Source organism: Chlamydotis macqueenii, chromosome 20, assembly GCF_036417535.1.
Source record: "Chlamydotis macqueenii isolate bChlMac1 chromosome 20, bChlMac1.mat, whole genome shotgun sequence".
Lineage (NCBI taxonomy): Eukaryota > Metazoa > Chordata > Aves > Otidiformes > Otididae > Chlamydotis > Chlamydotis macqueenii.
In genome coordinates, this window is record NC_141575.1 from 8,020,974 (window position 1) to 8,042,753 (window position 21,780).

Below are 21,780 nucleotides of genomic sequence, written 5' to 3' on the forward strand. Positions count from 1 at the left end.
TCAGATTTTAAAACTCTCATGAATTTTAAAACCAATCTCTTAATTCTTTTTTGGAGCCTGACTCATGATTTTCAAATAGTTAGCAATATGGCTGTAGGGATTGTCGGGCTGGTTTGTTATCTTATTAGATAACTTACATAAAATATCCAAACCCGTGGAGACTTGGAGATTGAGTATTGCACTTCAGTACACAGCTGGAGAGAACAGTGTCTTTTCTTCCGTATAGATGCTGAGGATCTCCTCTTAATCCAGGTCTCTAGCCACTACTGCAGCATAAATATTTCCCAAAATTATATTAGTGCTAATCATATGAATGAGAATAGCCATAATATTGATCTTCATAATACTTAGGTTATTAAATTTGAGTTTGAAGGTAGTTTTGTGGGGCAATTCATAACAGTAAATCTCGTCAGCATGCATAAGCAGGGAAAGCAAGCCGCAGAGCAATAGCATTGGAAACCCAGAGAGAAATATATTCTAGAGTCTTCCATCCTACCACACGATTGCACACCGAACAGACACATGTGAATATGTTAGCAATGCCAGAACTAGCGTTTTGCTAATTGTTTGATAATCTCAAATGAATTTAATTGTTCTGAAAGAGCAGAAAAGCCCGTGGATGTTGAAAAAACTTGCTCCAGTGTTTCTATGAGGTGCATACACCACTCAGGGGCACTTTATTCCTGGAATATCTGCACACACACAAAGACAGGGATGCTGGTGTGATAAGATGAAGGGGGATTGCTACCGTTGCCGTTAAGTGGTGGGCTTGCCCTCCACAGAGCTGTTTATTCAGGCTGTCCACATTCAGTTGGAGAGTCATGAATACTGAAGTCCTACCAGCTCTTGAGTGTGGAAGAGGCTGAATGCTACTATATAACAAGCTTACAGGATAACTGTGAACTGTATTTGGACTTAATTTTCTTCTACAGAAGAGTCATAAAAATAAATTAATTGTTTTCACTCCTGGGGACTGAGATATATGCATCGTATCTTTTAAAAAAGGACAATGCTTTATCTCCCCACTTGAAAACATCGGCACCATTGGTGACTGTCTCCTGTACGATTGTGGTTGAGAATCCAAAGGTAAAGATTTTATGTGCACAACTGCTGTCTGCTAGCTGGAACAGAAGTAGCTCAGCATCCTGTCAGAGTGTTTGTACCACTGGGGTGGGATTTTCACCCATAGTGGTGGGGACTGCACTGAAAGGGGAGCAGATCTGTGGTGGTCCTACAAGGATGGTGAAGGGCAGATGACAGCACGGCAAAGTCTTTGCATTTTAAGCGTAATAAAATTGTCTCGGTAAAGTAGAAGAATATTTTCGTCAAAGTAAGGTTTTGTCAAAATGCTTTATTTTGTTAGTAGTATAGTGTTTCAAGCTGATGAATTGGATTCACCACATTTTGAAGTCCCAGCCTCTCTGGCCACTGGTGGCTATGGCGAAAGAGATCTAAGAAATGAGCTATTTTGACTAAATTTTGCCTAGTGAAAACATTACAAGCTGTTCCAGATTCTTCCAGCATGGAACACAGCCAGATTCTGCAGCCCTGAAAGTAGCTACAAAAAGGAATAATCTCCTGGACAGCTTCAGCCACAACTGAAGCCGGAGCTCTCCCAAACGTGAGCGATTTAAGCTTTGTCTGGAGACACAAAACTGAAGCCCTTACCAATTACAGATGAGTTATCATCAGGTGCCACAGGGACAGTGCAAAGGGACCGAGTAGTAAAGGATTAGCCAGCACACACAGAAATATTGAGCAGCTCACTACTACCTCCTATTGTGCTCCTGCCAGTGGAAATCCTTCTCAGAACGGCATATTTTATTCAATTTTTAAGAGCTCTCAATTTTTCATTTAGGAAAGGAAGTTGGAGCAGCGTCCAATCTGTAATCAATCAGTCCGCCTTTGCAGAAAAGCTCTGAGGAAGCTCTTTGGTCCTTTATCTTCTCTGTGAACTCACAGAAATTATATTTCTGAACGGGATTAAGAGCGAGGGAGAGGGAGAACTACAGCCAGGGCAATCCTACCAAAACTGTCCCCAACCACAACACTTCTGTCTCCAGACAGGAGAAGCAGACGATGTTTCTGATGACCTTGGCCCAGACTTAGAAAAGGTATTTAAGCCCTTTACGTGGGTACTTAACTCCCTAAATGCCAAACTCCCGGAGATTTTAGTGGGCATTATAAAATCAGGAGCTTTTGAACAGGATCTGTCACAATTTTAAATGAGGCTGTCCGTAAGAGGAGACATGGATTTATGATCCCTGGTAATAAATCACTAGAAATACACAATAATAAAAGGAGAAATAACAGACCCAGCTCACCTGGGGATCTCAAAGCTCTTTGCAGCCATTACTTAGGGTTCCTTACGATAACTGAGGAAAAGGCTGGGTTTTGTTTGTTTGTTTCGAATGAATAAATTAATCATTAGTAAAAAATTATGCAGTTCATCAAATATATTATTCACTAGCTATTTGTCAAAATAACAGCTCAGTCATATATTATCAGAACTAAACATTTATAATGTGTGTGTATATCTAGTCATCAGATGATTTATTCAGGCTTTTGTGGAATGAGTTAGTTATTGACCAGTTTAAATCACCACTCCCTTGGGAGGCAGAGACGTATGAGGTTGTGAGCTCTTGGTGAACTCTTTTTAGCTGCATTGTTGTTCAGCACCTGGTACCACAAGCAGAGTCCTGTGTCTGGGTTTCCTTTCGACACTACCTCAATAAAAATAGATATAATTCTGTTTATCTATAGCCAACACTAGGTCTGTCTCAGGAAAATTCAACCACAGATTCAAGATTGAACTATGATCTTAATTCTCCATGTTCTTGTAGGACCAGTGCCTGAACCCAATACCAAGATGCTCGTCCCTCCTTAGACATCTCAACTGTTTCGTGTCTCTCCACCTCCCAGTTGTAGGAAAAGAGGGTTTGGGAATCCCAGCTCACTGCTCCGTGTGATAGATCACACAGTTTCGGTAACACTGGGAAAAACAGAGAGGCCCTTTACTAGCTCCCCCCCAGCTCCCTCTCCCATGCCAACAAGCTGGCCTCCTTCCAGAAGTGCCTCAGCAGAGCGAAGCAACGTGACCGACGCTCACTGACTCCCCTTGTCATTCATGACCAGCATCCCAGAAGGCTGCAACTTCTTCCCTGCCTTTATTGGTGTCAAACATCACAGCCTCTCCCCTGGGTTTTATTAGGGAAGCTTGTGCCAAATCACCCAGCTTCCTCCTACTCGATAAAAAATGTTTATAACCCAGTAAATTCTAACATATCAGCAGCTTGTTATGGAGGGAAAAGGTCACTAGGAGAGAAAGGAAAAAAAAAAAAAAAGGGTGCCCTTCCATCGGAAATTCTGTCTGGGTATATACGAAGGAGTCAGTGCCAGGAAAATATCTTTTGATATGATAAAGTCTCATAATAGAAAATGTTGCTGCAATCCAGGCCTCGTTTCTTCAGATAAATATTTAATATAGATCACTAAAGATTAATCGAGTACAGAAGAGAGTCTCTCCTATGGTTGGTGTAAAGAAAACATCTTCTCGTTAATTTATTATGGAGCCTGAAATTAGAAAAACCCTATAGAGAGAGATGCAGGGTACGGTTTCCATAGAGAAGCAGCGCACCGCACCAGAATTTATTTAGTGTGTGGGCAGAGGCCTTCCCAGAACCAGCTGCAGTGTGGTGTTCGCGTGATAAAAAATCCCAATGTAGGAAGAAGCCTCACAGACTCATCGTGTTTTGCGGATCTGACTCCTGCAGATCCCAGGGTTTCCAGAAACGGTGAGACCCTAGGACCCGTGGGCTCTCGGGAACATGCTCTGCCCTGTATGAATTCTACAACGGCATGTGTAACATCCCAGACTGCTCCTCCAGGAAAAGGCGTTCAGTCTTTTGGAGTGAAGTGATGCCCAAAGCTCACTGCGAGGAGAGGAACCCCCCGGTCTGTCTCTGAAGGCTGCTTGCTTTAGCCAGAAGTCCCTGTAAGCATCTCCCTGACAGTTTCTCCAAGGCATTGTGGCCTTGTGTGACACTGTGCTCCTGACTGGATTGGGCGGCAGAGTCCAGGGTGCTGGTGTGAGATTTCCATCTCCCACGATGCTGGGACGTGTTTAGTCAGCTCCATTGTGATGGGTAAATGACAGGACCCCCTTGCTTTCTGCAGCATCGTCCAGAGAAATCATCTCCCCAACCGTTTTGCAGCATTAAATAGGACAGTCACCGAGAATAAATCATATATAGCAGCAGAGAGAGTATGAGGGAGAAAATAAGAGAGTCACAGGCAAGGGAGGAGAGAAAAAAGACACAATTTCAACTGAGACTGAAATGGAATAGAGTCGATGAGATGGAGAGATACATGAAGGTTGTTCCAGATGGCCAGCCCCAGTGATGTGAAGACTCTTGCACCACCAGCATCCGCAACGTGTGAAGGAGGGGGGACCACCTGCTCCAAGATGGGCAGTGGCAGCGAGCAGGCAAATCCAGCAGATCTCTCTGTGCTCAGGGATGGGGGAAAGAGAGGACCCCTCTCCACCTCCCGAAATGCATGTTTTAAAGAGCAGAAACAACTCTGGAGAGAGGGAGGCTGTAACATTTTTCCACCTCTCCAACAAGCCGTGTCTGGTTGTTTCTCCAGAGTTGATGCTTTCCCTGTGTTCCTACTTGGCCTTTTCCTGTGGACACCTTTCCTGGTTTGTGTCAAGCAGTCGAGAAGATGCTGCTCCACACGTTTAGCTCTCCCCAAGAGAGACGCCAAGGGAAGAAGGTTGAATGCCACCAGTCAGATCCTAGTCATACTGCTCTGTGCATTGCTGGGAGGCACTCGGGGAATGTAGCTGGGAGGAAGATGGAAAAAGCATGGTTAGAAAAGGATGGTTGCCTTTATTTCTGTGACATACACAACTCAGAGCATCTCTTCTGCTGCCGTGCCTAGCTGGTCTGGCAGGAGACTGATTTTTTACCTCACATGGAAGATGGTGGAAGAACAGAGAGGCTTTAGCATCTGGTATCACAATCCGAGGAACTAAAAGGACCCTCCAGGATCTCAGTGTCCCATCTCCCACTCTGCCAGGCACAGAATTATGGTCCTAAACCCCTAGGACAGTATGGGTGGTCGCTTTGCAGACTGCATGTCCCAGGCCTTGGCTGCTCCCAGAACAGAATAATTCTGAATAATAATTCTATGAGTTCTACCACAGGCTGATGGGCTTGATTCAGGTGCAACTGGATGGCAGGCACTAGTCTGGGGCTCTCTGGGGGAAAGACTAACAGATTTTTAATAGCAGCAGGGACTGTTGCCGTCATCTGATGTAAAACTAATCTGTGTTTAGAACATTTATTTGTGGCGTGTGGCACGGATCCGGTCAGGAGCATTGCAACAGCTAAATGACCCCCAGGACATCCTGGGGCCAATCGAGGGGCTTCAGTTTTCCTCTTGGCAGACGCCGTGCCTGCGCCGCGGTTTGGCCTCTGTCACCTTGGCAGGGGCTCTTGTCAGCCGTGCCCCCCCGACTCCGTCATGCTTCGCGCTCCCGCCGCAGCGAGCCCCAGATATAATCTACGGAACGCAAACATGATTTTGTAATAAGTTTTCTATGCGGCCAGGATAAAATGCCAAACGGAATCAGAAAACAATCAGTCAGTGAAACTCGGCACTGCTGATGAGTGCGCGGCTCGCGACGGTTCAGTGCGCAGGAAGATTGAGGCTTTAAATGCAGCCACCACCTGCCCTTCCAAACACCGGGATAAGTGGGGCAAGGAGAGACTGGCGAGCGGGGGGGCGAGGCTGAGAGAAGCGGGAACACCCAACCCAGTCCATCTCCTGGTGGGAGTAAGTTACGTCAGGAGCACTATCAGAGCTCGAGAAGACAGCTTGGTGTGGAGTTGCTGCTTCTGCTGTCCGGACATCAGCAAAGTCACCGACACTGGGCTCTGTAAGTGACAGCATGAGGAGCAGGGACAAGCAGCTCTGCTGCAGAGACAGTATTTGAGATAAACATGCACTTTTTGGGGAGGCCTCTGGGTGATGCTCTTGCACAGGGCCGTATAATTGATCCCTTCCGCTGTAGGCAGTTTTGGGATGCCTCTCGCCCCCCAACCCCGCCATCAGGCTTGCAGCAGCCCCTGCCCTGAACAAGTTGAAGTTTGTATCGGGTTCCACAGCCTGACACAAGAATACGGTCTGCAGGACCCCAAATCTGTACTGCCCAACGCTACAGCGGGGGGAGAGAAAAACAGAAAGGAGGGCTGGGAGGCGTGAAGAGGGGAATCATTTCCACCAAAGAGCTGGAGAAAGAGGAAAATTGAGTGCCTCAGCGTGGAGGGGAGTGCTTAAAAGCATCCTGCAGCATCTCGGCTGATCTGGCAGTTTAGCTTGGCCAGGAGGGGGTAGGGCTGTACCCCAGGGGATAACTACCCATCCCACGGCAAGCAGGCAGACTTTGACCTGCCCTCCTTCCTCCTGACGCTTGCTCGGGTGCTGGGAGTTGTGAGATTTCTGGTCAGCGGCAGGAAATGTTGGGACCAACTTTCTACCAGACTGCACCGATTTTTAAATACTTTTTCCTCCAATATTCGTAAGAGTTAAGGGATTCATACTAGCTTTTTTTTTTTTTCTGTGTTCTTTAAGTACTCCAGGCTTGAATCATATTATTGTATAACTCACAACTTCCATTTAAAAAATAAGAATAGGCTGTCTTTTAGGATTGCAAAGAAAAGCCAGAAAATGTGAGTCTTTAAATCTCAAAACCCAGAAGGCAAATAAAAAGCGTTGCAGATATTGTTGTTTTGTTCAGTAGATAAATATATACATATGCATATGCTTCAGAATTCTGGGGTCCAGTTCATTATTGCCGAGCAGAGGCTCAGATGTGCAATAGCACATAATCCCTTCTTCAGCTGTATGTATGGGTTTAGTTAGTACAGGAGCTGGTGCTTCTACTTTGCCCAGTCCTCACCCCCGAAACAGCCGTGAGGGGAGGTCTTCTCCTCAGCTTTTCTGTGGCATCTGATCCCCCCAGACTAAGTTTCCACTACCTTGCCTCAGAGAGAGCCTGACTTTAACTTGGCCCAAACAAAGCCTATCATGAAAGAAAGCACAGGCGAAAGGGGAAGAGCCAACCCCGTAGAAGCTCCCATCCAGACTCAGCAAAGGATTCCTGAGCCACGATGAAAGCGCAAAGCAAATACCTGCCAAGCCAAAACGAAAAGCTGAGACATAAGAGCCTTTACTAAAGAACAACTCCATTCACCCTCTGTTGCACTCCTTACTAAACCTAAAAAAAAAAAATTCCTGTCCCTCAAAAAAACTCCAAACACCTACCCCCTAGGAAAAAAAAAAAAGAGAGAGAGAAAGAAAAAAACCAACCCTTCCTTCCTACACAGCTGACTTCTCTTTCCCCCTAAATAGATCTTGAATGGTGAGGCTATAAATCTTTGCAGCTGGCCTCATCCTGCTCTACAGGAGAGAGCCTGTGTTTGGGGGTGGGGGGCTGTGCCCTTTGCTTAGCAGAGTCCAGCTCTCTGTCCCAAGCCCTGAATTTTGATGCTTGTGGCCCAGAGATCTTCTGGGCCTTGAGACTGCCTTTGCACATGGGGCTGGGTGCTGCCTGCACTGAAGTTGAGGAGGTTTTGCTCTTAACTTCTCCAGAGCCTGAATTTCACATCTGGACCTTAGCATGTGAGTGGATTTTGCTTTGCGGCTGAATTACGTGATTCATGGGGATGGATGCCAATGTGGCTTGGTGTGCGTTGCGGGACAGTGGTTTGTATGTACTCCTCTTCCACTGAACTCCCTCCCTGTACCATGCTGCAGGTTTTATGCCCACAGAATAAACCCCTTTGAGCTATTTTAGGAGTGCTGGGAGCTGGGGGAGCACTCTGGTGTCCTTTTTACCTCAAAACCAGTCTCCTGTATGATCTGGCTATGGTACACTCATAAAATTTCAGTAATTCAGGCAGGCACAACCTGCACTGGTACAAACTAACATTGCTGGGGGCCTTGGAGGTCTTCACCCTTTTCTCCCAGACTGTCCGGCACGTTCTTCTTTGCTGATTGGAAAACAACAGAGCCGGCAATCAACATAACCTTCCTGAAGGAAGTGGTTTGCATTTCATTAGATTGATTTCACAGCCTTTGGGGCCCTATTACTTTGTGGAAGATAAATGCCACGGGCGTGCATTTGATCCCTCTCACTCTTGCTGGAAGTATAGCCGCTCACTTGAACCTTAGCATCACGACTTACGATGCGGGAAGCAACCCACCCTGCCCAACGGAGCCCTGGGCCGGAGGGTTTATTGGCACGGGCAAGGTGGGCAGCAAGTTTGGCCATGACCCCTGCACCTGATAATGTTGTGTTGATGGTTGGACTGATGATCTTAAGGGTCTTTTCCAACCTAAAATGATTCTGGTTTAGTCTTTGAAACGCTTTGTGCTGCCTCCAGATCTGGGTTAATTTTGTTTGTGGCTGTGCTGTATGCTAGATCTCTTCCTTGGAGAAGTGGTTCATCTCTTGCTGCCTTAGCTTCTCTGTCTACAATGGTGTTTAAAAGTGCTTTGAGATCCATGTATCAAAGTCACAAATAACAGCTAAATGAAAAATGATTCATGATTGGGAAACTACTAAACATGTGCCTGAACAACCAAGTGCTTCAAAGCTTCACAACCAGATCCCAGAAAACAAAAGCATTTGCTAGTCTCTGTTCCCAGGATAGGACAGGACAACAATAAAGCTTTCTCTTCGTGAAATGTTGCATGAAAAGCATGGTTGTCTTTTTATTGCAGGCCACTTTGCATCATGCAAGAAGATTGCCTTTCTTCAAGAGTTTGTGATTTTTTATTTTATTGTAGTCTTTTTATTTCCTCCATCAAAACGTGTCTGAGTTTGAAATGGCATGACTAGGAATGAAAATTAAATGCATCAAAACTGATTTTTGTTGAAATGAGATTTTGGAGCAACCAGGGAATGTTCAAGGCTTTCTCACTGCTTGTGTTCATTTTTTTTTGCTGAAGAAGGATGTAGTCTGAGGAAATGGGTCACCTTTTTCCTAGAGAAAATTTCTTCAATTTTGCTGTAATTCTGAAATGTCACAGGCTTTTTGGGACAGTTGTGTTTTTTTTGTTTGGCTTTTTTTTAAATCTTGAACAAAGCACAAATGTCTCTGATTATGGGTGGCTTGAATTTTGTTGCTGCTTAATTTTTTTAGCCCTTCACCTCGCACTTTATGCCTTTTGCTAGTAATTTCAGGCCCAGATACCATCTGAATCCTATGCTGGGAGGGAGCAGTCTGCGTACAGCCAGCGCGTACATCCCTGTGTGCTGGATGTCACTGTTCAGATAGCAGCCCTTGGCAAGTCACCTGAATGTAACAGCACAGCTTGAAAACCAAAGGGATGCTGAGCGGCAGCTCTTAGGGTAAAGGCACAGAAATAGGTGTCCTGAGGAACTGTGAGGAGGAACCACCATTTTGTCCTAAACCAGCTTGGAGAAATTAATGTCACAGCACTATAGGAATAAAGTTGCAAAGATCAGTGTGGGGTGGGGAGGGTGGATTTGTTTTATGGTGACAAAACAGATTTTCTTTACTTGCGCTCTCGTACCTCCTCCATGTACTCACAAAGGCTTCCTACAAGATCACATGTGTCCTCATCACATCTTCTGGGTTATTCTGAGGCTGGTAACCATGTGGTGGATTTGGGTGTGGCTTTAGGAGCAGAGAGTGATTGGTCCCTCTGTCCTGTTGCATCTCTGCAAGTTGATTTCCCTATGTGCAGCTTGGAACATGCCCTTCCATCTGAAGGACACTTCCTGGCAGGGAAGAGTGTGAACCCCCTTCATGTCCCTTAACCTGGACAAAAGCCCCTCAACTGGCCTGCAGCAAGAGCTCCCTGATGTAAACAGGTGGCTTTGCCAACTGGCTGTCTTTAGGCATGCAAGCTGCCCACCAGCACCTGCCTTCCATGATAGCTGGTGCCTCCATCAGCTGAGGATGACTCAGGGCTGAAGGGTGGGCAAGGGGGGGAACAGCTTTCCCATTGCTGCCTGCTCTGGCTGAGTCCTGCAGTGTGGTAGCTGTGTCTGGGTGGCTCTGCCAAGACTGCCTTGAGAGCACAGCTGGGTGTAGGAGGCAGGAGAGGCTTCGTGTTTAAACTTCACTTTTTTTTTTTTTTCTTAATTTTCCTTCTGATGTGGTGAATTTGAGCTTTTGCCAACTGAGTAGCTCAACTGACCAGAGGGGGGTGATGGCTCCATTTTCTAACAACATTTCCAGTTTTGAAACATGGTTGCATGCTGTGTGGGAGAAAATTTAGTGCTCTCTGAGAAAAAGGACAATCAAGGCTAAATTTCTGATATTATTTTCCCAATTTTGACAAATGCTGTGCTGAAGTTGCCAGTAGTGCAGTAGCCAGGTACCCTAGCCTGTAGCATGAAAAGTTAAGGTTCAAGTACATGTTTTTCACAGATTTTTCATCCGAATTAACTGTGAACCATGATAAGTAAAGAGCAAAGCTTGGGGCCGTGGTGTCACAGGCTGAGGTTATCAGCTTGCTACAGCTAAAATTAAGAAGAAAAAAAAAACCCTATAATCCACACACCTGTATCTTCAGGAAGTGAAGCAAGTGCAATTTTATGAAATGACTTGTTCCAAGTTAAGTTCTTGTTACAGCCTTCGATTCATGCCATTGTGCTCATATGAACACCGGTAGGCAATTGTGACCTGCTCTAGGTGGTGAATTTTGGGGCAGGGCAGGCCTAGCTTGCTGAGGAGCTCCATGGGGTAAAGAGTGCTCACCATGATTTAGTGTGGGCCAATGATCTCCTAGGTGATTTGTTATCTCCTCTGTAAACTGAAATATGTCTGCCTTCTATTTCAAACTTGCTTTCAAAAGTAACAGATTTAAATATTTTCATGTACTATTTAGCCATATGAGGAGGGACTTCATCAAGAGTTTAATCCTCTAACCTACTAGAGTCCAAACAAACACTTCAATGTGAAAAAGTCTTTTTTTTTTTTATTGGTTGTTTTTTTTAGTTGCTTCAGCACAAGACTGAACAATTTGAGGCCTTTTCTGGTCTCTGTCCCGTGCTCCTATACAGCTTCAGTTAATTGTCTTACCATTCTGTGTCTTAGCTAAGTTGGCTAAGTCTACTTAGCTGATGTATGCCGTCAGCTCTGTGGACAAGGATCATATGTTGAGCAGAGGAGCGTACAAGAAGGGAATTGGAAGAAGTGTGGAGAAGATAACCTAATACCTATTATCCCAGGCTTCCTTAAGACTCTCTGAAATTCCTTCAGTGACTAAGATGTTTTTCTATTTGTTGCTTCAAAAATGCTGCTCTTTGGAAGCATCTTCTTCACTGCTCCTTGACTTCCCAGGATCTGCTTGACCCTGAATTCTGGGTCAAACTCAGAAACTTAGATCCAGGAGACCATGCTGTGGAAAATATCAGTGGTGTTGTAAGCATAACTGCAGAACTCGATGCCTATTTCGTAGTAGAGTTTCTCTAGGCTACCTCAGGTATTCTAGTGGAGTATTGTTGTGGCTGCATCTCTTGTGATTTTTATCATAATTCACAGTGAAGGAATGGGTGTCTCAATATTGTCCATTCCAGTGCTTGGAGCACAGCACCCTGCAGCCTATTAGAATAGCTTCCTCATAGCTTAATAAACCATGTCTGGTCTAGGTAACCTTTTAGGAAGAAAACAGCAATGGAACAGAACATTTCCTACTGTTGATAATGTTTGTTAAGCTGCAGTGGTGCTAACAATGCTGGGAGCTCTTCTAGAGATGTCACTCCAGCTTCTAGCAGCTGGTATCAACCACTATGTAAATTGTAGTGGCTTAGAAAAGTGCCGTCAGCCCAATGCTGAAAACAGCTGAAATGGTGTTAACAGTAATGGGAACTACTTATAAGCAAGTCTCTAGGGTGGACAAGGCTTAAGTAGGCTGGTGTTGGAAAGGGTATCTCGAGTGCCTGAGGTGTGTGCTCTTTACAACGAAACGTGCACAGAGAACTTCATGGGGAAAGTTAAGGGGAATAAATGTCCCACAAGCAGTTTACTGTGACCTGATGGGTGAGATCAAACAGAATTGCAGCAGCTGACTCTGGTGAAACATGGGAACAGATCAGCGTAGCTGGTGAGTCTGTTCTGTGTCGAAGTTTAGGAGTTACCATGTTATCTGAGGATGCATAAACATTTGGAAGTGACCCCATTCAGCTGAAGGGGTAGTAACCTTCTCTGTGATTGCCTGATTGCAATGGTAGCTATGTTTAGATTTGAAGTCAGAGCTAGGAATCATAGCCACATCCTGGCCATGATCAAATTTAATAATAAGCAAACTTAGCAATGACTAAAGTTAGTGAGATATCTTTTAACTTGTACTTACCTGTGCTGAATCACTCTGTTTTGACTCTCTAGTAACAAATTTATTCCAGCTTCACCTTTTTTTTTTTTAAACAAATTGGTCTTTTCAGCGCCCAACGATTTCATGTTGCCTCCTGAAAGACCCAAGTGGAGTCCCATCCTAAGAGAGAACAGAAGACTCGGAGTCATGTCTGTCTGATTGGTTTTTAATTCAGTGCTGGAACAATCTGTTTACCAAGGCACTTTCAAGGTTGCATGAAATCCACTGAACTTTGAAGTAATTTTCTTTCTTTTTGCTTCTTGCAAACTTCATGTCATTCTGGACCTATTATCTACCTCCCTCTCCTTCTAAAAACAAACAAACCAACCCTAAAGGTTTTCAACCCTGGAACAACTTAATATTTTTAAGAAAATATCAGAGCGATAAAAGCAAAACTGTGTTTCTAACAGAAAAATACAACAGGCTGAAGTTTTTGCCCAAAAAAGGGGAAGTAGTTGAGGTTTCAGACACCTCAGCAAACACTAAGCACATGGCCAAAGTATAGACCAAGGGGGGAAAACCCAGAAGATTCTTCCATTGTCCTGTGGAGACAGGTGAAGGATTAAGTAGTCCAACAGCATTGCTTCATTTCTGCCGTATGATTCTGTTGAATGATCCAAACACTGACAGTCTCCTTGGGTTCAGTTCTAGCCAGGTAAATGCCCTTACAAGAATAAAACTGCTACAGACAGCACAGCATTTATCAATAGATCAATAGCCAATTTATTTATCTTATTCACCTGCCAGCTGTCATACATCAGCCTGTCTGCTTGCCTGGTTGTTATGCAAAATGCTGTCAGACTTTCAGCTTAAGTGATTTCTTTTTCATACTTCTCTGGAATTAGATTTTTGTCTTTTTTTTTTTTTTATGGCAGAGCTTCATCCTCTGTCTAATTTGGAACTAGTTTGAATCTATGGACTGGAGTTTTCTTAAATAGATTAGGGGGGATGAGTGCCAAAGCCTCACAGAAAACTAATTCTTGTAGGTCCTTTGAAAAGCTCAGCTTTGAAGACCGACTTCTTCACGCTGGCCTAGATAGAGAAGTGGGCAAGCTGCAGAGGCAACAGCTGAAGGAATATTGCACTGCTCGGGCTGGGGTTGTCTGGCATTTTGAGGGCACAGGCTAGAAATAAAACATCGCTGACCCCACTGTAATCACAGATACCCTGTGCAGACTCGCATTAAGCCAGATCTGGCAGTAGAAGATAAGCGTTGTAGTGCTGTTGTTATGCTCGTCTCCCGCCCTCGTGGCATTGTTTGCAGAGTCAAGGGCTCACAGGAACCTGGAAGAGCTATCACCCTGAGGACTAGAGATAACTATTACTTTGTGCAGCCCACGATGGGGACAATTAGGCTCAGAAAAGGAAAGGCAAAACAAAACAAAAAACCTCAAACCAGCAGCTCTGTTGTAGGAGCATCTGGAAGGATTCTGGAGGACTTTCCTGATGCTAACACAAAATTTGTTTTTTACCTGGGCAAAGCCTAAAATTTATCTCTTTTGGTTCACACTCATTCTAACAGCTAATAACACTTGTCTGCAATATACATCAGAGTGTGCAAAAATGTCTGTCTTCATGATTGTGAGGTGCTTGGATGAAAACAAGAGGCAGAGATGTGTCTAGTTGAATGCCATTGTATATACACCAAAATCCAAGAGTTCTGGGTCTGACTGGGGGTCCTACCGACATCAGGGAGTCAATGTGTGCAATATGCCAGGCAGAGGACATTAAGCAATGTTTGCATCTTGCTGTTACTGAAGAGGGTGTTGCCTTTGGGAAGGCTCTGTCTGCTCATCATCAATCTGTGGGAGCAATTGAGGGCTTTGGAGCTATGACCTATAAAAAAGATAAAGAAATGCTGAACAGAAAGGAGCTTGTGCCTTCTCCTTGCCCAGTTCCCAGGGAGTGGTGGGGCTGGTCCTACTTGCAGAGTGTGCACTGAGTGGGATGCGGTAACTGCCCTGCAGGCAATATCTCCAGCAGCAGGAGGTCTTGGGGTGTTCTAGTTAGCATGACAGTTACAGGCTTTGTTCAGTGTCTTCCTACTCTGCTTTTTTTTTCTTTTTCCTTTTTTAAACAGACTGTCTCGATCATTGTTTAATGCATTTAATTTCTTTCTAGTTTCAAGCGCCAGACCCTGAGGTCTGTACTGAACTTGTTTCTTCACTTATGTCCTTTGGTTGTCTTGGCCATTTGAAGATGGGGAATTTAATTTGCTCCGACGGCCTCTCTCTTTCAGACTTCTCTCCCTGGGAAGAGATGCTTGTGCCCTTGGATTCTCCTAGCCTCTCTGCTGGTGCAGTGGGGGATCTGGGTGATGTACCCATTCCAGGCTTTTGACTTTTCCTCCCTGTTCAGCATTTTTCCCCCCTTTTTTCTTCTTCCCTGGAGGGGTCATAGTGCTAACGAGCACTGAGACATCCCTAGTGGCTCCCTCTGACATACACGGCCTTGATGGAGAGCTCATTAACACAAACTCTGAAGGAGCAAGTATTTTCTCAGATGTAGCCATATACAAATAAAACGCATTCCCTTACTGTGACAGGGAGGAAGGATAAGCGCATCTGCCACCCTGAGGCAGTGCTTCATCCCTCTCTTTCCTCTCACCTCCCTTCCCCCTTCAGGCACTACCCCTTCCAGCCATTAGAAGAGCGGGCTCTCCAGTGCTTTCACCAGACATTAGAGCGCAGACTCCCCTCCACTGACCTGGCAGGCGTTTTCCTGGGTCGGCTCTGCATTAGCAGGGGCTGTCTACGCTGGCGAGACATTAGAGCATAAACAAGTGCCTCTCCCCCAGTACTCAGACGTTAGGTCATAGTTTCTCTTTCTCCTGTCTCTGCATCAGGGATACAGGCTCTTCCTCCTCCTTGCTAAGAGGTTTATCATCTTTCTGAAGCCCTTAAAAGCTTCCCCACTGGCAGAAGTTCAGGTCCTTGCTAGGGGTTTCCCCTGGGGGTCAGAAGACTCTGTACTAATCCGAACCGTATCATGGGGTGCCATCGTAATCCTGGTCAAGGATTGCAGTCCTTTGCAACTTCTTCACCTGGCAAATGAGCAAACAACAGTGCAGTATTTTTCTTTTCATAAAGTGCCTTGAGATCTGTAGAGGCCTCACCTGTGTTTTCCAGTGGCACTGAGACTGTGGTGTCACTGGGAGTTCTGAGAAGCAATGATCAGTGAAATATGGCATCTGAGAATGATTTCAATGCCCTTTTGCAGACATCATCTATGGATCCAAGGCCTTGGTAGATCCTCCAGAGGTTCACAGATTGAAGGATTTAGTGGTGACAGTCAGATGGGAGTGTGCTCACCTCGCCCAGTGCCATGCATTCAGCTTTGGCCAACAGCAGCTGCTTCTGCAGAAAATGCAATTAAGTCCAGCACTGAAATCTAATAGGAAACCTGTTCTTGGAGGTGTTTCTTCAAAGACTTCAGGACTTAAAGGCTGGATCATTCCCTAAGGCTAGAGCTATACTATTCCCTGCAAATTATATATATATATTTTATCACCTCAATAATTCTAAGTTATTTCAGTAGCCATATCCATTAATGTTAAGTCTATTTTCCAAAATTGTACCATAACCTTGGCCTCAGGTGCATCTCACAGCAGAGTTCTATAGGCTGCATGGAAGATTGCTAGTATTTAGAGGGTTGCTTTCAATGTAAAATGTTTTGAAACTAGGGAAGCCAAGTTAAAAATATATTTGTGGTCCTTAATCAGGAAGCTTAACAATACCATATCATTTGCTTGACAAATCCCAACCAATCAACAGCACACAGCCAAATACTATGTAAAACCTTAAAAAAAAAAAGCTTGAAAAATGTCACTAAGTAAACTCAAATAATGCATAAATTAGAGGGAATTGCAACTGGCTCATGGATATTCTATGAGCAGAAGATAAACATCTAAGTAACTTGCATAAATTATTCATCATAACGTATTTGCTCAGCTTTTCTCATCAGCTATGAAAGCCGCACATCCAAGCATTTGGGGAGTATAATAGAGCTGGGGTTTCACCTCAGTGATATATCCTAGGGGTAGGAAGCCCTGGGGAGGGACGGCATGTGTAAGAACTGAGTGGAAAAAGTCTCCTTTGCTATGATATTTCAGATGTGAGTTCTGCTAAGGGCTTGTCTACTGTGTGAGTGGTGACTGGAACTGTCCCTTAGCAGCAGGCAAGGTTGAAGGTATATGGCAATGATTTATTTTAAACTCCTCCTTTTGCCTCCGTCAGTGCTGTCCTGAGATGATGTTGGACCTGATGTGAAAAATGAACCCACTTTCCCTTTCAGTGTACTGTTTACCAAATTTTCATTCTCTGTTCCTTCCTTCTCCCATCTTTATTGCCCACTGCTTTCCAGCCCGTGGTCCTAACTAACTTTTTACCCTGCCCATCTCGACATGCTGAATGGTGGTACTCTGAGGGTTTGAGTATTGATCTGTCAATAGGGCCCTGCTTGAACAGCTGTGCATCTCAACTCCATGGTCTTTGAATAGGTAACCTGACAGTAACAAAAGGCAGCTCTCTGTACTTCGGGAACACGAAGCGTTCCTCCAGCCCTTTCTGAAAACATGCTGGCTCTGGAGGGCTCTAATCCCTCCTGACTCTACTACTTCCTGCAAGCATTATCAATAACCTGAGAGCAAAAGTGTGCTTGAGTTTTACAGGAAGTAATCGTTGTCTTTTTGGAGAGGAAGCACAGATAGCATTTTCCCTATGCTTGCTGGTTATGATCTCTATGATAGGAACATGGGAATCCCTATGTGTTATAAAACCTTGCCTGTCTGTTAGCATCCAGAGCTGTATCTTCCCATACAGTGTAACCGCTGTGTCCTGAAGGGACCAGCCCTTCTTCATGCAAAGGGGATTTCCTTGTATAGCTGGGCTTGGAATCATCACTCCAATCATGGGTGGTCAGAGCAACCTCTCTCTCTAGTGTCAGAGGAAAGCTGTGTTTGTCTTTACTTTTAAAGGTTCTGCCTATCATTAAAAGCAACCATGGCACCTCAATGTGTATCTTTTCCACAGATGCTAAGTACTGGACTTGTACACTATTTTTGGACAGCAGAGGAGAAACCATATTCTGCTCCATACGGAGAATCCATGGGCATTGGTAATGCACTTGCTATCTGCAGACAACTTTAGAGCCAATGGTCTATATTTTCTCTACTCCTGGTATCAAGATCCTGGTCTGTGGGGTTTTTGTATTGAGTTTGGGTGGGGTTTTTCGGTGTGTGGGTTTTTTTTTTTTTTAGGAAAAACCAGCATTTCTGTGGATTTCAAGGTTTGACACCAATGATTCTTAGGATGTGTTAAGAGTCGTGTTTTGTTTTTGGCATTTTTACTTGGCTTGTGAAAGCCTAGAGCTACAGAGGGGGAATTAGCTCAGATGTAAGGAGATATTTTGAAGTGAAAAGCTGGCACTTTGCGATTTTAATCAATGGAACTGCTGTTAGACAGCCTGGGGTGTTGTGATGGGGTGCAATCAAAATAAATTCATGCCTAATTGCATTAAGTAAAATAACCTAGTGCATGTAAAGTGGACTGGGTATAGAATCAACCTGGGAAAAAAATCTGGCTTGTGATCCTGGCTTTGTAACTGACTTACAGCCTCTCCTAAATCTCCCTGCATGTCAGGTTCCCCACCAGCAAAGTGGGATTGCTGGTGCTAGTTGACACACACTGGTAGAAAGTGTTGTGTCAGCGCCAGGTATTGTCATTCCTATTACTTAAGGGAAATTTTTGTCTTAAACCTGAGTTACAGGAATAAGTGAATGAGAAGTGACAGAGAAGCCTGTGACTCGATTATCTGGGAGATGGCTTAAGATGGTGCAGGTGTGTTGGAGAGTGGTTATAAATAATATCCTTTCCTTTTAAGAAAGTCTTGCTCAATATTTTTCAAAGAACATTAATAGGGTTCTCATCTTTTAGGTGCTCAGCTGGTGATGTATTTCACAGGCCTGATTTTTAGATCGCAGGTATGCAAGGTTTTCTCTAGGCATTTCCCTCTGTGTCATTTAAAAATGGATACCTGCAATAAAGCTCTGCTTTTGCAAATATTAACTTTATTTTTTTCCCAATTGCTATCAGTTTAAAGAAAGATTTGAAAATCACTCTGTAGTTTTGTGGTTTTTTTAAATAAAGAAAAACAAACAAAAGCTCCATTTTCATCCTGACCTCTGCTAATATCTGAATCGATCCTTTTAGATGGTTTATCAAGCATATTGTTTTTCAAAATGATCTTATGCAGTACTCCCTAGTGCTCAAAAGATCAAGATGTTTGGAGAGAGTGGGTTTCCTTCAGCCTTGCTTTGCAAAAGCAGGAGCTACAAGGAAGGCTGTGGACACAGGGACATAGCAATGATCAGACTGGCCTGGATCTACAATCTAACTGACTAGTTCTTCTGTTGACAGAAATCAGAATTTGCTGCTTTATGGAGAAATGCAAGACCCCAAAGTGTGTGAGGGTAAAAGGACCAGACTGCTTTCTTTGCAGGGAACTGCAGCCCTCTGCCAGATATCTCTGGAGACTCTGAGTCTACCTCCTCATCAGCCTGGACCCTAATCCTCAGTGTGTTGTTATTGTGCAGTAATGTCTTGCTTTTCCTCTTCGCCATCCTCCTTCCCTGCCCTTGATAGCTCTGCCTGTCCCTCTGGACTCAAAGCCTCACCCTTGTTGTGTTCCTGTGTTGTCACGTAGGGAGTTTGCCCGTTGGAAGGTGAGGAACACAGCCATCGAGCGGAGGGACCTGCTCCACAATCCACTGCCCCTGATGCCTGAGTTCCAGAGGAGCATCCGCCTCCTGGGCAGGAGACCCACCACGCAGCAGTTCATTGATACCATCATCAAAAAGTACGGCACCCACATCCTCATCTCTGCCACCCTGGGAGGTAGGTGGCAACCTGGGCTGGTTTCTTTATGTGGCTGTTCGTGGTGGGGTGGTGAGGGCACTGGGCAGCACCTGCAAGCCTGGGCCGTGCTGCGTGGATGCTGGCTGGTAGCACAGGGCCAGCCCAGAGCTCCCTCAACCAAAGCCTGTCCTTATTGTCAGGTGGTGTGAAACCCCCAGAGTACAAACAGCCTCCACAAATGAATTCACATCGCAACACGTGCGAGTTTGGCATCCATGATACACACGCACCCGTGCTCCTCTGACAAGGGCGTGTGTGCGCCGAGATAAACATGCTTCGTTTAGCCAGGGAGCCTGTCTGTCACTCCTGCACCTCTGTCCCGAGTTTGACAATAGAATGTGTTGATCCCTCTTTTTTTTTTCCAGAACACAACCAAATGCAGGGGGAAAAGCATCCTTTCTTGCCGGAACTGGAGGAATTTTAAAGAGCTCCAGGAAAAGGGAGTTGAGCTGGGCAGGGAGTGTGTGCAGCAGGGAAGAGACGGCCAGAAAGGCCTGTGCTGAGTGCATGAGTGAAAGCAGTAACATAAAGTAGACTTGAAAAAACAACAGTTAAGTAAAATTCGAAGTGTATGTGCAAGGACTGCAGAGCAGCTTGCTTGTGCCGGCAGAATACGTCGGTGGTGACATGACGGAGTGCTGTAGGGCCCATGAGCGTGCACTGCTGTTGGTGCTGCATAAACAATTCGAGTACTGAGTATTGAAAAAGGAGTGAAAATCAGCAACTCCTCCTGATACTTATTGCTGCTTTTTTCCTCCCCTTGTTCTTTTTACCATTCTTTACCCTTGAGGTGTGCCTTTAAATGCCTTTCTTCTGAGAACTACTATCTGCAAGAGGGATTCTGCAGTGGTAAAGGGTCTTAATTTTAGTAGTTTGCTGCTTCTTCTATTGTACCTGACCTCCAGCCATGCCACGTTGCAAAGTTTGTCCTGAACTTTGAGAAATTTCTGGCCACCTGTCTGTTCCCAAAGCATTCTGCAGAAACGCGGATGAGACGTAGATGAGACTAGATGTGTGCATATGATTCATGCACAGATTAGGTGGTAGGTGAATTGGCGTGGTTCCATTGAAGTCAAATGGCCTCTTGTGTGGCAAATGTCCTTCAAAGATCCTTGGGCTGCTCTTCCAGCCCAGGCATTCAAGCAGTCTGCTCCATCAGCAAGAAATGTGAGAGAAAGCAGGTTTCCATGCACTGAGAGTGCGAGTGACTGCCTGCATCAGGCCTTAATGAAGTCTGCATAAAGATAAACTCCTTTTTATTGAGGAAATCACTTTTCAGGACCATATTTTAGAGCCCAAGCCAGCCAAGTAAGAATCTAGTGAAGTACTGGGAGGCTTTTTTTTGTTGGTTTACTTTTATTTCCATTGATATGTCTTTTTCTTTCCATTCACATCTGTGGAAATTCAAAATAAGACCTTTGATGGTAAAATATATTTTTAATTTTGCCTGGGTGAGGTTGTAAATTATTCACAGTGGCTTGTTTCTTCTCCTGGTTTTACAACACAACAATTTTAAATATGCAGAGGCTTGTAATGAGAACTGGTGTTGGAGAGGAGAGCTAAATGCTCCATCAGGCCAGAACACGGTGAGCAATGGTGAGGGAGAAAAGAAGTATTTATCTTGGCAATGGCAGTCCCAGAGAAAATGTAGATGAAGCTGAGCAGGCATACTGCAAGGAGGACAAACTAATCGCAGTCTGTGTGTTAAACAAGACCACTGGGATATAAAAGCTGACATGTGCTGGCACCCTTGCTCTCCCAAGACCTCAGGTCTCCTCAGAAATGTTACAAGAACTCAGTTTTGGATTACAGTGATTTGTAAACTTAGCCTGACGTCTTATTAGCTTGCAAACAAGTGACAAAAACACAGGAAATTGTTTTGCTTTTAGATGCCAGTTGTTGCGTGGACCATGGGAGGCTGGGTGATGGATCAGGCCAGCCCACCTGAATACAGCAGCTGTTTTCACACCTGGCCACATGAGGAACATCTCTGATGCCTTTCAACCTACAGAGCATCCGCATCCCCCTGGAGTCTAATAAAAAACCAGCTCTGCTCCAGTTTAGTTCTGACAAGAAGGGTCACTTTAAGGGCATCCATGCTCTGGGATGGAGCACACAGAGCTGAGAGCCAATTTGCAGGGAAAGCCCTGAAGGAAAGACAACTTTGAACATAGCATCCACTTAATAAATGAGAAATTAAGACTTAATAATGTAGCAAAAGTCTATTAACCTCTCTTGATCTAAAGGCTGCTTGCTCATGCGCACTCTCCATGGGGATGCTGTGCTTTTCCAGGTCTGCACACATGTACACAGGAGAAGCTTCCAGCAATGTTATTTCTGCTCAGCACTATTCACTCCACAGTGAATAGTGGTAGTTATCCCTCAGGAAAAGCGTCAATTATCTTGGGCTTTGCTTCCCTATTTTCTTCCTCTTTCTCTCTGTGGAGGG

The 21,780-nt window shown here is 44.8% G+C and overlaps 1 protein-coding gene across 1 annotated transcript in view; it reads left to right on the top strand.

Annotated features, from left to right (window-relative positions):
* Positions 1–21,780, top strand: part of BRINP1 (BMP/retinoic acid inducible neural specific 1) — an 85,478-nt gene that overhangs the window by 39,470 nt on the left and 24,228 nt on the right. Inside the window, exon 3 of the mRNA XM_086763690.1 lies at positions 19,120–19,310. Within this exon, the coding sequence (XP_086619816.1) occupies positions 19,120–19,310 (191 nt within the window). The remainder of the gene's footprint in view (positions 1–19,119; positions 19,311–21,780) is intronic.